The sequence below is a fragment of the Sorex fumeus genome, unplaced genomic scaffold, assembly GCF_029834395.1.
Source record: "Sorex fumeus unplaced genomic scaffold, SorFum_2.1 ptg000128l, whole genome shotgun sequence".
Taxonomy (NCBI): domain Eukaryota; kingdom Metazoa; phylum Chordata; class Mammalia; order Eulipotyphla; family Soricidae; genus Sorex; species Sorex fumeus.
The window spans coordinates 51,018,398-51,033,470 of NW_026606185.1; the positions used below are offsets into that span (position 1 = coordinate 51,018,398).

A 15,073-nucleotide genomic window follows, 5' to 3' on the forward strand; every position below is an offset into this window, starting at 1 on the left:
GCCACAGGAGGGCCTTGCTGTTTGCTACTTGTTTTATTTTTTTGGTTTGAGGCCATGTCCTGCCAGGCTCAGGGCACCCCTGTCTGTGGCTCATGAATGCAGGGAGCCCAGTGCAGAAGACCATAGCTGGGGCTCTGCACGTCCAGCAGTGCTCTGGGCTAGTCCTGGCTCGGGTGTGGGGGGACCATGCAGTGCTGGGAATTGTACCCTGCCTCCTGCTTGCAGATCACTCTGTGGCCTTTCTAGCTCTCTCCCCAGCCCCCACGCCTTTTACTTTTTAATTACACAAGGGCCACACGCACACATTCTCACGGCACCTCTGAACTCAGGCTTCGGGAACTACACCTCCTTCCTCCCATCTCAGCCTTCAGCGCCTCTCGCCCTGCCCTAGGCTTGGCGAGGCCACTTCCCGGCCTTTCACGCCATCCCCCGGCATATTCATAAGTCGTCAACATGGATCATTTCAAAACTCCCTGTCACTGGCTCTGCCTATGTTGAGCATCAGCCGCTGGCACGTTCCTCCTCACGGGATGTTCTTGGCCCGCGTCCAGGCCTGTCCATCTGCTGCTTAATGATGCTGCGTGGTCCACGGCGTTTGACAGTGGACAGAGGAGCGAACTGTGCCACATCACTCGGCACACCCGGCCCGCCGTTCCCGGAGGATGGTCAGTCTGTGGGTCTCTTCCAGACTTCCCCAAGATCACCAAGCTCTTGAGGGAGTGTCGATGGCTGTGTCTCCCGTCTGTGGGTAGATCCCGACACGGTGAAGCAAGTCTAGTCACACTGCCCAAACACGCTGTACAATGGTCGCTCCATGCCCACACGGCCCCCGGGTGCAGCCACCAACGTCCTCTTGCCCCTTTGCTTTGCATTGTCTTGATTTCGAGGGAGGTTTAGTTAGCCCTTGTAGATCTGATTCCCAGGCTTTTTTTTTTCTTTTCAGGTCACACCCGGCCATGCACAGGGGTTACTCCTGATTTTGCACTCACGAATTACTCCTGGCCGTGCTCGGGGAGCCATATGGGATGCTGGGAATCGAACCCGGGTTGGCCATGTACCAGGCGAATGCCCTACCCGCTGTTCTATTGCTTCAGCCCCTTCCCAGTCATTTTTTAAAAATAGGTTAAATGTTCATTTTGCTCATAAGGCACCAATGGGGAAAACAGAGACTGTCAGAAAAGACAGTTCACCGTAATTCTAGAACAAAAGCAAATACCATTCTGCATGTTCATTTACAAAACTGCACTTTTAGCAGACTTACAGTTGTTTAGCTTGCTTGTTCATTTAATGTGATTTCCTGTTTGGTGGTTTTGAGCATGTGTGACTGTGGAAATCCAACTCCCCCCCCCACACACACACACGCATACGCACACACACACATACACACGTGCGCACACACACACATGCTTGCACGCACATACGCACACACACATACATGATGCACACATACACACACACTTATACACACGCACACAAATACACGCACACACACATGCACACACACACACACACGGCTGCAGGTTTCTGTGGGTTTGGCCGTCTTGCTTGCCTCAGCTCATGACAGAACTAGTCCATTTTCCATCCTCTGCTCAGGCTGATCAGTTCATGCTGTCCCCTCTGTCCTGCTGAGTATCCGGTGCTGTCCCCTCTGTCCTGCTGGGCTGTCCTGTGCTGTCCCCTCTGTTCCTGTTGGGCTGTCTGCAGTGCCTCACCTGTCCCGGGCTCTCCTCGTGGAGCCTGTCCCTCGTCCCCAGGAGCTGAAGCGTTCTCTGTGTATTGGGCCATACCGAAAGATGCTCAGGTCTTGCTCCTGGCTCTGCATTCAGAAGTCACTCCAGGGGACCACAGGGGATGCCGGGGATCCAACCTGGGTTGGCCACATGCGAGGCAAATGTCCTACCCACTGTGCTATCTAGCCCTAAGCTGAGCTTCTGGAAGTTTCCTCTATGGGGGAGGGGAGAGTGGAAGGGCAGGGGAGGGGAGAGGATGGGAAGGGCCAGAGCCCAGGCTGGGTCATGCACAGCGGGGAGGGCTAGCGTGCCAGTTAAGGTCCCCGCAAGGATGGGGAGCTCTCCTGTGGGGTGGGACCATCTGGAAGCTGGCGTGGGCTCTGCAAGGCTCGTCTGAAGGGGGGTACTTAGGCCCCTCCCAGTGTGGAGCAGGCGGGTCAGGAAATGAATCTTGGGGGAGCACCCGCCCAGGACTTCCAGCCCACCTTTGCCATGGAGCTGCACTGCCCAGTGTCACGGGCACAGGCCCATGAAGACTCTCAGGCGGGGGAGGGGCCGGGGGCGGGGCCAGGGGCTGAGGCGGGGCGGGGGCGGGGCCAGGGACTGAGGCCAGGGGCGGGGCCAGGGGCTGAGGCCGGGGGCGGGGCCAGGGACTGAGGCCAGGCCTGGCCGACATCGACCTGCCTCAGCCCTGGTTCCAGTCCCAGCCCCGCGCATGGTCCCGCAGTACCACCAGGGGTCACTCCTGAGCAGGGACCTGGAATAACCCCTGAGCGTTGCATTGCAGGGGGCTGGCCAGGTGCCCCCTGGACAGGGTCCCTTGACCCACAGTGGGTGGCAGTTGTGAGTAGGCGCGTCCGTGGCGTCCAGGGTGGAGCCAGTCGGGTACCCGGCTCCCTCGCTTGCCCAGGCCCGCTAGTGTGGCCATCCTGCAGACACCTCCGGGCCGAGCGTGGTTAGCCGGGTCCAGCCTCACTGGCCTGTCCCATAGACAACAGCGGAGACAGGGTGCAGGGGCCCCCTGGGCTCTGCGCAGCCCTTCCTGGAGTGTGGGTCCCTGGGACAGGGTGGTCCACCGTGGGCTGAGTGGTGGCTGCTGCCCGCGTGTCCCTCAGAAGACAGGGTGGACCCACACACACTGCCCATCGCCAGCTCCAGCCTCAGCCCCAGGACACACTCATTGTGACCGGGGCCAGGCCAGAGAGTGAGAACGAAGGGACCACACCAGTGCTCTTGTCCTTGAAAGGCCTGGGTCACCTCAGTGACCTGGGGCTGGGTGGGGGTGGGGAGGCGGAGAACAGGTCACACACTCAGCCCAAAGGGTCACCTGAAGGTGGGCTTTGGGACCTGCAGGCAGGGCAGGGTTGGGGGCACCTGGGGTCCAATGCGGTGCTGACGCTTCTCTCTCCCCTGCAGTGGACAGCGGACTGCAGCGAGCAGCTGGACAGGGGCCGAGCCTTTCCCCAAGGACGCCACCCTCCGCAGCAGGTACGGGTGGCTCGGGCGGGGCAGGGCTGGGGCCTCTTCTGTCTGTCGTGATGTCGGGAGCGACCGGTGCCAGCTCTGCAGAGCTGGGTGATGTGGGCAGGGCAGGGCATGGGGGGAGGCAGAGGGGCTGCCTCTGCCCGAAACACACGTGCTTGGTTCCCTTCTAGCAGAAACTCGTTTCTTTGTCATGTTTTTATGTTTAGGCTACACCTGGAGATACCAAGGGCCGACTCCCGGCTCTGTGCTCAGGGCTCACGCCTGGCTCTGTGCTCAGGAATCACTCTTGGTTCTGTGCTCAGGGATCGCTCACGCCTGGTTCTGTGCTCAGGAATCACTCCTGACTCTGTGCTCAGGGATCGCTCACGCCTGGCTCTGTGCTCAGGAATCACTCCTGACTCTGTGCTCAGGGATCACTCCTGGCTCTGTGCTCAGGAATCACTCCTGACTGTGCTCAGGGCTGACTCCTGGCTCTGCTCAGAGCTCACTCCCAGCTCAGTGCTCAGGGCTCACTCCTAGCTCTGTGCTCAGAGCTCACTCCTCTCAGGGTTTGCAGGAACCTATAGAGGGGTGGGAGTGAACCCAGGTGGGCTGTGTGCAGGGCAAGCGTTTATACGTCTGGACCATCTCTCTGACCCCAGAGCTCCAATCCTAGGGGAGACGGTTTAAGGCTTGGGAGAGGAGAGGAGGGGGGTGGGGCTGCATCTCCACCAAGGGGGAGCAGGGAGAGGAATCTACAGGCTTGGTGCAGTCCCCTGGGGGGGCCTGCAGACAGGGTTGCCCCTAGGCCACAGTGGGGGACCTGACTCCCCCTCCCAGCCCCACCCAGGCTGGAGTAGCTGGGAGATGCGGGCAGAGGGGGGATCAGAACCCCCAGCTGCCCTCTGCTCACCCACTGGCTCCGCAGGGGGTCAGGGGCTGAGGGAGGCCTCCGCCTCCTGTTGGAACCTTCCGGGAAGAGTTTGACAGAGTCACAGCTGCTGCCTGAGCAGGTTGCCCCGGCTCTGCTTGTGCCCCAAGAACCGTCTCCACTCCCCCTGAGGGAGGCGGGTGGGAGGCTGCCTTCTAGAACCCTCTTCTCTGCTCCCCTTCCCCCACTTGTCCTGCTCCAAGACCCCCCCATGGCCCCTGTCCACAAGCAGCCATCCTCTGGCGCCCTCTGCTGGACAGAACGAGGCCAGGCAACGTCATAGGACCGTCCAAATAGCCATCCAGTAGAGCGTCCACTCTCTGCATTGTCCTGGTGACCGGGCCATGGGGGGTCGCGGGGGCGGCCAGGGAGATGACCTTTGCAGCACACAGCTCCCAGGGTGGCCTTCCAGGCCCCAAAGGCGGGAGCCGTTGCCCCCCACCCCCCACCCCCCACCCCCGGTCACCCCCTCCACCTCCCCCACACAGGCACCCGCCCTGCCCCCATACACGCACGGCCGGGACTCACCTGCACCTCTGCCAGCCGGCGTTCATGCACGAAGCGGTTCCTCCAGTTCGTGGGTCAACCTGCGGGCTTTAAGCTGCTGGCTCGGGCCTGCTGCCTTGCGTGTCCCTGCATTGAGGATGGGTTAGTGATAGATGGTGTCAGGGCCGGAACCGTAGCTCAGTGGGTAGGGTGCTTGCCCTGGACGTGGCCAACCTGATACAAGCCCGCCAGGGGTGGTCCCTTAGTGCACTGGGTGTGGCTTCCTGGGGGGGAGAAAAAAGGGCAATTTAAAGCAATTTGAGCCCAATGTTTTTTTAAATTATTTATTTTTTTTAATTGAATCACCATTAAGTACACAATGATGGATCTCATTCTCCTAAAGAGCCTTGAATATAATCTCAGGGCTAGGATGAAAGAGACGTTACTGGGGCCTGCTCGAGGCAATCGACGAATAACAGGATGATGAAAATGAAATGAAATGAAATTAAGTACACAGTTACAAAGTTGTTTGTGATTGGGTTTCAGTCATATAATGTTCCAACACTCGTCCCTCCTTCAGTGTACCATCAGGATCACGATCATCCTGTTCGTTGATTGCCTTGAGCAGGCACCAGTAACGTCTCCTTTGTCCTAGTTCTGAGATTCTAAAAAGTGCCACCATCAAGGCTCTTTCAGGGTTAGAAGAATGAGACCCATCATTGTTACTGGTATTAGGCATATTGGGTGCGCCACGGGGAGTTTGCCAGACTCTGCCATGTGGGCAGGTTACATTTGGTAGCCTGCCAGGTTGTCCAAAGCAAGAATGAGATAATAAGATGTCGCGTGGCCGCAAATGCGGCTGCATGCTTCTGGGAGCTGGGTTTTACAGTTTCTGGGTCTTGGCTGTTGATGGGATTACATGGCACGGGGGGTGCAGTTGGTGGGTGTGACTCCCACCTACTGGAAGATGAGGGATCTGGGTGGAGGATGCTCAGCCCCGATCCGAGCAGACTTGGAAATCTCAGCCCCGGGACCCGCATGCCTTTGTTCCTCTGCCGGTACCTTCATGCGTGTGGAGAGTGGTCTCAGCATGGTTGTGGCTGGTTCCGGAAGTCTTCGGATGCCGGGGCTGTGGTCGGGTCGGGGAGGGAAACTCAACCCGCCCCCTCCAAGGGGCCCCGGTGAGGACAGGCTGGCACAGGGGTTGTGTACCAGTGTACACTTCCATCAATGTCCCCAGTTTTCCCTCCTGTCCCCACTCCCTGCCTCTATGGCAATCTCTCTCTCTCTCTCTCTCTCTCTCTCTCTCTCCCATTTTGGGCCTTATAGTTTGCAATACAGATACTGAAAGGTTATCAGGTGTATCCCATTACCTAACTCTCAGCATTCACTTCCTGTCCAAAATGATCATTTCCATCTATTATTGTCACCTGGTTCCTTCTCTCTCCTCACTGCCCTTTGCCCCACATACACTCTTGTGGCAAGCTTCCAAGCATTGACCAGACCTCCTGGCCTTGGGGACGAGTCTCATACTATCTATGTATTTATTTTCTTTTAATATCCCGCAAATGAGTGCAGTCATTCTGTGCCTGTCCCTCTCCTCCTGACTCAGTTCACTCCGCCTGGTACTCTCCAGGTTCATTCATTTGGAAGCAAATTTCATGACTTCATTTTTCATAATGTAAGCCCCTTTTTTTTGGCGTTTTGGGTCATACCTGGCAATGCACAGGGGTTTGTCCTGGCTCGTGCACTCAGGAATCACTCCTGGTGGTGCTCAGGGGACCATATGGGATGCTGGGAATCAAACCCAGGTCGGACACGTGCAAGGCAAATGCCTTACCTACTGTGCTATTGCTCCAGCCCCTAAGCCCATTTTTTTAATAAGCTTTGCACGATGGTCATATCCCCACTTTCTGGCCAAAACAAATAAGTAAATTTGTCATAAAGTCTTTGCTGTGTGGGCGGGATGCTCTCGGTAGCTTGCGAGGCTCTCGGAGAGGGGCGGTTGAATCGAACCCAGGTAGGCCACATGCAAGGCAAATGCCCTGCCCGCTGTGCTTTTACTCCAGCCCAATTGAATACCATATTAACATTTAAATAACTCGGGGCTGGAGCGGCCTTGCAAGTGGCCAACAGGGCCGACGCGAGTTCGATTCCTCTGCCCCTCTCGGAGAGCCTGGCAAGCTACCAAGAGTATCTTGCCCACACGGCAAAACCTGGCAAGCTACCTGTGACGTATTCAATATGCCAAATGTCACAATGTCACAATGGAGACAAATGTCACAATGGAGACGTTACTGGGCCCGCTCGAGCAAATCAATGAACAACGGGAGGACAGGGACAGTGAGACAGTCATAAAATCTGCAGTGCTTAGATGAGATGCAGCCTCTGCTTCCCCGGGGCTCTGAAAGACACCACAAGTCCCGTCCCCAAGGTGCCCACTGCCCATTGTCTGCAGGGAGGTGCCGGACACTGGCTGGCCGGCTCTTGGGGGTGCCGGAGCCTGGTGGGCAGACCCCGCCCCACCCACACAGTGTCCCACGCCTCTGCAGGCGACTTCCCTTTCTCCTGAGCTGTGCATGGCCACTTTTTGATCTCTCCTTCTATCACCATGCTCAGCGCATGTGGGCGGCATCGGGAATCAAACTCGCGGCCTCACAACTGCAAGACAGAGACTTGTCACTGAGCCTTTCCACCCCCCCTCCCCAGGATTGGAATGTACAAGGACATGGAGCCACTGACCACCGAGTGTCCACTGTAACTGGCGTGGCCTGGCCCCTGTCCACGGTGCAGATGCAACAGGTGTGAGGGTGCTGTCTGCAGTCAGTCCAGGTCTGACAGAGGAGGTTGGAAGCACAGTCTGAGGGAAGAGGCGCGTGGACACCAGCGGTTAGGTGGGGGGGCTGGGGGGATCAGCAGAGAGGGCTGTCATAGAGATTCAGTTAGAGCAGAAGATTGGAGGGGGATTCAGTCGGACGACAGTCCTGACGAAACCCCAGGTCACCTGAGGGATTCGTAACAGATTCAGGAAGCCGGTCAGCGGGCACCAGCTCCCAGACACCTGCTGGCCAGGAGGGGGGCGGCCCCGGGGTCCATGGAGATGGAGCATGGCCCTGGGCAAGCCGGGCACGGTCCTCACTCTGCACGGGACTGGGCACGCCTGGTGGGGAGGGGGTCTCTGCTTCTCAGCTACCGTGGAGGTGGCTGCTGGCCCCTCCTGCCCCAGTTACCGAGCAGACGTGGGCACAGGCTTGGCCATTGTCCCTCCTCTCCCTGGCCTTTGTTCTTCCAGGTCATGAGTCAAAGACCAGCGGGTGGCCCAGGAGAGACGGGGGGGTGACAGAAGGACAGGCCTGGACACTCTGGGTAGCTGGGCTCTGCCGCCACCCTCTGGCACACCCTGCTGGGTGCTGTCCTTGGTACTGAAGCACACAGGCACACGGGAACACACACACACACACACACAGCACACATATACTGTGTGTAAGCACCCATGTGCACGGAGAAAGACATATTCACATGCACACAGAGAAATACACTGACACGCATGCACACACATACACACTTACAGAAACACAGAAAAACACACAGACACATTCACACGCAAAGCCAGGACAAGCCTGCTCTCTAGTCCTGCTCACACATGCACACACTCAAACACACACACATGCACACTCACTCACGCATTCACGTGCACACTCACATCCACTCGCACACTTACACACGCACACACTCGCACACTCACACTCACACACACATACACAGCTCACACCCTCGCACTCTCATGCACACATCCACTCGCACGCTTACACTCACACACTTGCACACTCACACACTCATACAGTCATACACACTCGCACACACACACTCAAACACATACACAGCTCACACACTTGCACACTCATCCACGCACACACACGCACACTCGCACAAACACACACACGTGCACTCTCACACGCACACAGGCAGCCCTTCCGAGCCTCCCGTGTGAGGCGGGTGCAGGCTCACCCCGTCTCCCTCGCTGCCCTCCGTGCTCGCTGGACTCAGGGCTGTGCCGTCGCATGTGCGTCCTGACGGGCTGCTTTTGAGGCCGTGTCTCCCCCCACGAGTGAACTGGGTCCCGCTCCTCCATCTGCCCAGTGAGGGTCCCAGCAGGGCTGTGGCTGCCATCCTGTCTGCGCTGGGCACTCGGGGAAGGGCCTCTCGGGACGCCGGCCCTGAGGGTTCTGTTGTTCAGAGGAGGAAGAGGAGTGATCGGAGGGCCCCTGGGTGTCTGTGGTGCCGGGTGGGGGCAGGAGCGGGAGAGCTAGTGTGGCGACCCCGCCCGTGAAGGCAGAGGCGCCAGGCCGGGGACACGCCGGAGGGTTTGGCCTGGGCTCTGAGGAGCCGCCAGGTGGGGCTGGCTCAGGTCAGGGGGCCGGTGTCCTTGGTCATGCCTGGGCAGAAGCACGGCCTGTGGGTTGGCCCCGGGGGTGCCCCTCCTGCCCGCCGCCACCCCGGGTGCCCGGCCAAGGGGCACAGGGGCCTCGTGACCCTGTCCGGGCCAAGCTCGAGGGAGCCCTTCACACGGTCACCCCTGAGCTGACTGACCAGCCCTCGCCCCCTCTCTTCCAGAACGGCGGCAAAGACTCCCTGGACATGCTGGGCACGGACATCTGGGCGGCCAACGCCTTCGACTCCTTCAGGTGAGCGCCCCTGGGGACGGCCCAGCCCTGAGTCCTTCCGGGGTGGGTGGGGGGGGGGGGTTGGCATCCACAGGGAGAGTTCACTGAGCGGGAGAAAAGAGGAAGGGACAGGTGGGGTGAGGCCAAGGGGAGGGGCCGGGTGCTGTCGTCAGGTCAGGGGCAGGCTGGGCGGTGAGGGCAGGAAGTTGGTGTTTTCGGATTCTAGAAGGTTCCTGACGAGTGTTGGGTTCTTCAGCACATGGGGACGGCATGCAGGCACAGTGTGGAGAGCCGGGGCTCAGGCTGGGGACATGGAGGCCTCTGGGCGCTTCCCCTGGCCCCAGACACAGCCATAGGCCCACCCAGGCTGGCAGGGCCGGGGGTCTGCAGGGGACCAGAACTCGTGGGACGCGGCCTTTCCTCCAACCCCCGTGGCCCCTGTGAGTGAGTGGTCGTGGGGGCTCTGACAGGGACCTGGGGCCCCCCTGTCTCTCTCTCCAGCACCCCCAGTGTGGAGTGAGGCTTCATTCGGGGCTACCTGCATCCACTTGGAGGCCAGAGAGGCCCCGGGGTCAGGGTAGGGGAGGTGTGTGTGTGGGGGGGGGGTGAGGTGGATGCCCGGGTGGGGGAGGGGAGAGGGAGTCCCCAGGCCTTCCCCCACCCGGGCCCTGTCCACTTTGAGTGTTAGGGCCCAGGCTGACGCTGGCTCTGGTTCACGGAGGCGCTGGGACAGGCTCCCCTTTGCGCCAGCCTCTTTCTGAGCTCGCTTCCTGCCCTGTGTGAGGGGTCAGGCGAGGGGGGGGGGGGCCTTTGTCTTCACCCCACCAGTCAAGGCCTGGCGCCCCCCTCCAATGGCCTCACTCCTCTCCCTCGCCCCCTAGTGGTGCCACGTGGGACCTGCAACCCGAGAAGTTGGACTTCAGCCAGTTCCACCGGAAGCTGCGGCCTGCGCCCAAGCAGCCGCTGCCTCACATCGACAGAGAAGGGTAAGGGCCCCCCTACCCCTCGAGGTGGACAGCCAGAGAGGACCCTGGTCATGAAGCATAACCCCTCCCTCCCTGCCCACTGTGCCAGTTGCCTCCTCCCTGACCACCCCAGTAGCTCCAGGCCTGCTGGACCCCGGCCCGGAGGGGCTTGTTGGAACACAGCTGCCTGCATCCCCGGTCTGGGTTCAAGGCTGGGGGCTGGGCGTGAGGATCTGCAGGGGCAGCAGCTGGCCAGGGGGGCATGGAGGGACTGAGAAGACCCCCCTCCCTCCAGCTGGCCCGTGATGGCCTCTCACCCAGCATCTGTACGGGAAGAAGCTCCCTGTGGGGGCAGAGCACCGGCCAATTGGAGTTTTACTTGTTTGTTGGGTTTTAGGGTCACACTCAGCCGTGCCCAGGGCTGACTCCTGGCTCTGTGCTCAGGGGTTACTCCTCAGGGGGGCTCAGGGGACCCTCTGGGGTGCCGGAGATTGAACCCGAGCTGGCCGTGTATAAGGCAAGTGCCATGAGGCCCAGTTTTGCTATCCGGCCCCTTCTAGCCCCCGGGGAGGAGTCCCTAGGCTCTCCTGGGTGTTCCCCCATGTAAAGTTCACAGATGTGAAATTACCCTGTTTATTTATTGAACTGTCACTGTCACCGTCACTGTCCTCCCATTGTTCATTGATTTGCTCGAGCGGGCCCACTAACGTCACCATTGTGAGACTTGTTGTTACTGGTTTTGGCAAATCGAATATGCCACGGGGAGCTTGCCAGGCTTTGCCGTGCGGGCAAAACACTCTCAGTAACTTGCTGGGCTCTCAGAGAGGGGTGGAGGAATCGAACCCGGGTCATTTGTTGAACTATATATTTATTTACTTTTTGGTTTGGGGCTTTTTGTTTGTCTTGCTTTGGGGCCACACCTGGTGGTATTCGGGGCTTACTTCCGGCTCTTTGCTCAGGGATCACTCCTAGAGGTGCTAGGGAGACCACATGGGCATGCCAGGGATCGAACCCGGGTCACCCATGTGTAAGACCAGCACCCTACGGGCTGGGCAATGGCTCCCGCCTACTTTTCATCTTTTGGGCCACACCCAGCGATGCTCTCAGCTTACTCAGGGCTTGTCACAGAGATGGTGACACCAGGCGGGAAGCTGAGGCTGCAGGAGTGAGATGAGGGTGCTGCCTCCTGTGGGGTCTCGGGTGCCTGGGTGTCTGCGCCAGGCCACACAAAGGAGCACCCAAAGGAAACGCCCCTCCAACGGTGGGGCTGGGCGTGTTACACAGGAAACCCCGCCAGTGACAGTTTTATAAGGGGCCCGAGCAACTGCACAGCAGGGAGGGCACTCGCTTTGCACGCGGCCAGCCCCATTTCAATCCCCGGCCCCCCAGGTGGTCCCTGAGCTGCTCCAGGAGTGTGATCCCTGAGCACAGAGCCACGAGTGTTCCCCCCTCCAACAATCCCCACAAACAAAGCAATTGTATTGTAAACCACAGTCCCTAAAATAACCCCAAAAGAGTGGGTGTCGCTACTTCGTAAGCACTTGTGACTCGTGACCGCCCAGAGGCCGGTTGAAGCTCTTGGTGCCCAGGGCCCTTTACCAGGTGGACGGGCCCCACCCAGTCCCCCCAAGCCTGGATGCAGAGCTCTGTGGCCACCTTGTGGCCATGCTCGGAACTGCAACCCCAGCATCCCTGGGACATGGAGTACCTTTCTGCCTCCCGAGTTTCCATGGCAGGACAGATATCAAAGAAGGCAGTTGCCTTGGAGACGGTGGCGGCAGTGACAGCTTCTGCCCTGTGAAGCTGCTGTGCTCCAGGGAGCTCTGAGTCCTGTAGAGAGTCCCGCTGCCCAGCCCCGCTGAGAGCCCAGGCCAGGCCCGTGGGGTATGGGGCCTGTGCTGGCGTGTGCTGGACGACCCCCCCTCCCCCACCCCGAACCCACCCACTGTGGGGGCTATCACAGCGCACCTGGCCCTGCCGTGCACACGGCCCCTGAAAAGGAACCTTCCAGACCTTTGTCCCCTTCTCATCTGCAGCCCCTGTTTCCTCACGAGTCAGATGGGGGGGAGGGTCCCAAGGGTCTGACCTCCTGACAGCAATCCCTCCCCAGCGCCCTGTCAGGCCCCACCCCCCCGGGCCCCGCCTCTGCCGCACCAGCACTGACCCTGCTGGCTGTAGCACCAGCTGATGCCCAATTGCCCTTGCTGGCACCTCCTGGGTGCTCTCCCAGCTCTGCAATCGCCCCATGGCACCACGTGCACTGGCTCCCTTGAGCGGCTTCTTCTGCTCCTGGGCAGCGTGGCCCATCTCCTGGCTCCATGGCCGTCTCTGCACTGTTCACTGGGGTCCAGCCAGGAGCTCTCCCAGGAGCATTTGCTGAAACAGCAAACACCTCCCCCTCCACTTCTCCAGGCCAGCCTTTGCCCCCGGCCCCCCGGCAGCGCTGCCTCCCACTGTACTGGGACATTGGGCTTCCTCCTGAGGGCGGTGTCCCCCCCCCCACACACACACACTGGAATCCAGAGGTGGCCACATATATGGGTGCTTACAGCTAACCTAGTGGTGGCCACATACGTGGACACATACAGTTAATACAGTGGTGGCCTTGTATTTGGATGCCTTGTACAAGGATTTATACAGTTAATACAGTGGTAGCCGTGTACATGGTTTCACAGTACAGTGGTGACCGTGTACGTGGATGCATGCAGTTAGCTCAGTGGTGGCCGTGTACATGGGTTCACAGTACAGTGGTGGCTGTGTAGGTGGATACATACAGTTAGCACAGTGGTGGCCGTGTATATGGATGCATAGAGTTAATACAGAGGTGGCCGTGTACGTGGATGCATACAGTTAGCACAGTGGTGGCTGTGTACGTGGATTCACAGTTAGTACAGTGGTGGCCGTATACGTGGATGCATACACTTAACACAGTGGTGGCTGTTTACATGGATATATACAGTTAGCACAGTGGTGGCCATGTACGTGGGTGCATACAGTTAATACAGTGGTGGCCGTGTACATGGTTTCACAGTTAGCACAGTGGTGGACGTGTACGTGGGTGCCTAGTACATGGATGCATACAGTTAATACAGTGGTGACCACATATGTAGATACATTGTTCATACAATGCTGGCTACGTGTGAGGATACAGTTACTACAGTGGTGTCCATGTATGTAAATGCATACAGTGGTGGCCACATACATAGACACATGAAGTTGCGGACAGTGAATGCTGCAGTGTGCACATGCTGGCACCGACACGTTAACCCTTCCACCCCTCCTGGCCCCCCAGTCTTCGGCTCCCTGAAGGAGCCCCTGTGAAATGCAGGAACCCCGTGCAGGGCGAGAGGGCTTCGCTCCAGGCCTCCCGCTGCCCAAGGGACACGGCTTGTTCCGGCCCTGACGGTCGGCCTCCCAAGTCTAAAAGCAGTGCAGAGGTCGTGAGTTGCTGCACTGTTTTTAGACTCAGGGCAGTGGCTGGACTGCAGGGAAGCTCCTGGCAGCAGGAGGCAGCAGAAGAGCCCGAGCAGCCTGCTGGTCTGACCTTGACCCCCGCCCCAAGCCCGAGGAGGAGGAGGCGGCGGCGACTTGCTGGAGCCGGGTGACCTGTGGGAGGTGGTTGAGGGGGGTGGGGACACGCTTGTGTGGGCGAGTCCGGGTCAGGCCTGGTGTTGTAGAAGGTTGGTTTCTGGGTCTGGAGGGACGGGACAGCGGGGAGGGCACTTTTCCTTGCACCCTGCCAGCTCAGGGTCGAGCCCGGCACCTCGCGTGGTCCCCGAGCCCTCAAGGAGCGAGCCCTGAGCGCCGCTGGGTGTTGGTCTGTGGAACGTGGATACTCTGGGGAAGGCCAGTGACGTCTGTGGGAGGCTTACTGACCGGGACAGCCCCGGAGGCTGAGTGCAGACTCGATGCAGGACCTCTGGGTGCAGGTCCAGGAGTAATAGCACCTGAGCACTGCTGGGTGTTCCCACATACATACACACACACACACACACACACACACACACACACGGAGATGGACACGGGCATTGTGCCTTCGTCTGGCTGAGCCACAGGGGACGTTCGTGCCTGCCCCTCCCTGCAAGTGGATGTCACCACATCCCATTCTGCAGAGTGACCAGGGCGGGGCCTGTGTGGCTGGGCAGAGAAGGGGGTAGGCAGAGGGGGTGGCCGAGGGCAGAGGTCAGAGGGATCTACACCAGCGGGGACAGGGCAGCTGTCAGTTCCCAGGGCTCTGACCTTTCTTGACCTTTCTCTCTTCGGCGCAGCTGTGGCAAGGGGAAGCTGGAAGACGGGGACGGGATCAACCTGAACGACATCGAGAAGGTCCTCCCGGCCTGGCAGGTAGGCTCCGGGTGGCATCTAGCCTCCCCGCTCTGGGTCTGACCTCGGCCTGGGCTCTGGTGTGGAGGAATGCACGCCCCACCCACCCACCCCCACACTCTCTGTTCTCTGTGGGTGGGGCAGGCGCCATGGGGACTGGGTGGCCGGGGTGGTCCATGCTACTCTCGGACCTTTGAAAAGTGCTACAGTCTGTGTTGGACCTGTGCCGTGGTTAGTAGCATGGACTGGGCTCTGTGCCGTGGCCCGTGCTGTGGTCTGAGTCGTGGCCTATGCTGTGGCCTGAGCCGTGCCCTGTGCCGTGGCCTGAGTCATGCCCTGTGCTGCGGCCTGTGCCGTGGCCTGGACATTTCTTGAGCCGTGGCCTGTGGCTCTGGGTGTCTGCTGAGGGCTCTTTGGTGATGCTCCCACCCCAAAAGGAACCAGATTCTACCTGATGGACGGGGGGCGCCCTCCCTGCTGGCTGAGCAGAAGGTCTATGGTGCTACTGGG

At 59.6% G+C, this 15,073-nt stretch overlaps 1 protein-coding gene across 1 annotated transcript in view; it reads left to right on the top strand.

Moving 5' to 3' along the window:
• The window catches only part of CTIF (cap binding complex dependent translation initiation factor), a 159,976-nt gene that overhangs the window by 17,023 nt on the left and 127,880 nt on the right, over nucleotides 1-15,073 (top strand). Inside the window, exons 2-5 of the mRNA XM_056137942.1 lie at nucleotides 3,147-3,218; nucleotides 9,226-9,296; nucleotides 10,157-10,261; nucleotides 14,509-14,584. Coding sequence (XP_055993917.1) covers nucleotides 3,147-3,218; nucleotides 9,226-9,296; nucleotides 10,157-10,261; nucleotides 14,509-14,584 — 324 coding nt within the window. The remainder of the gene's footprint in view (nucleotides 1-3,146; nucleotides 3,219-9,225; nucleotides 9,297-10,156; nucleotides 10,262-14,508; nucleotides 14,585-15,073) is intronic.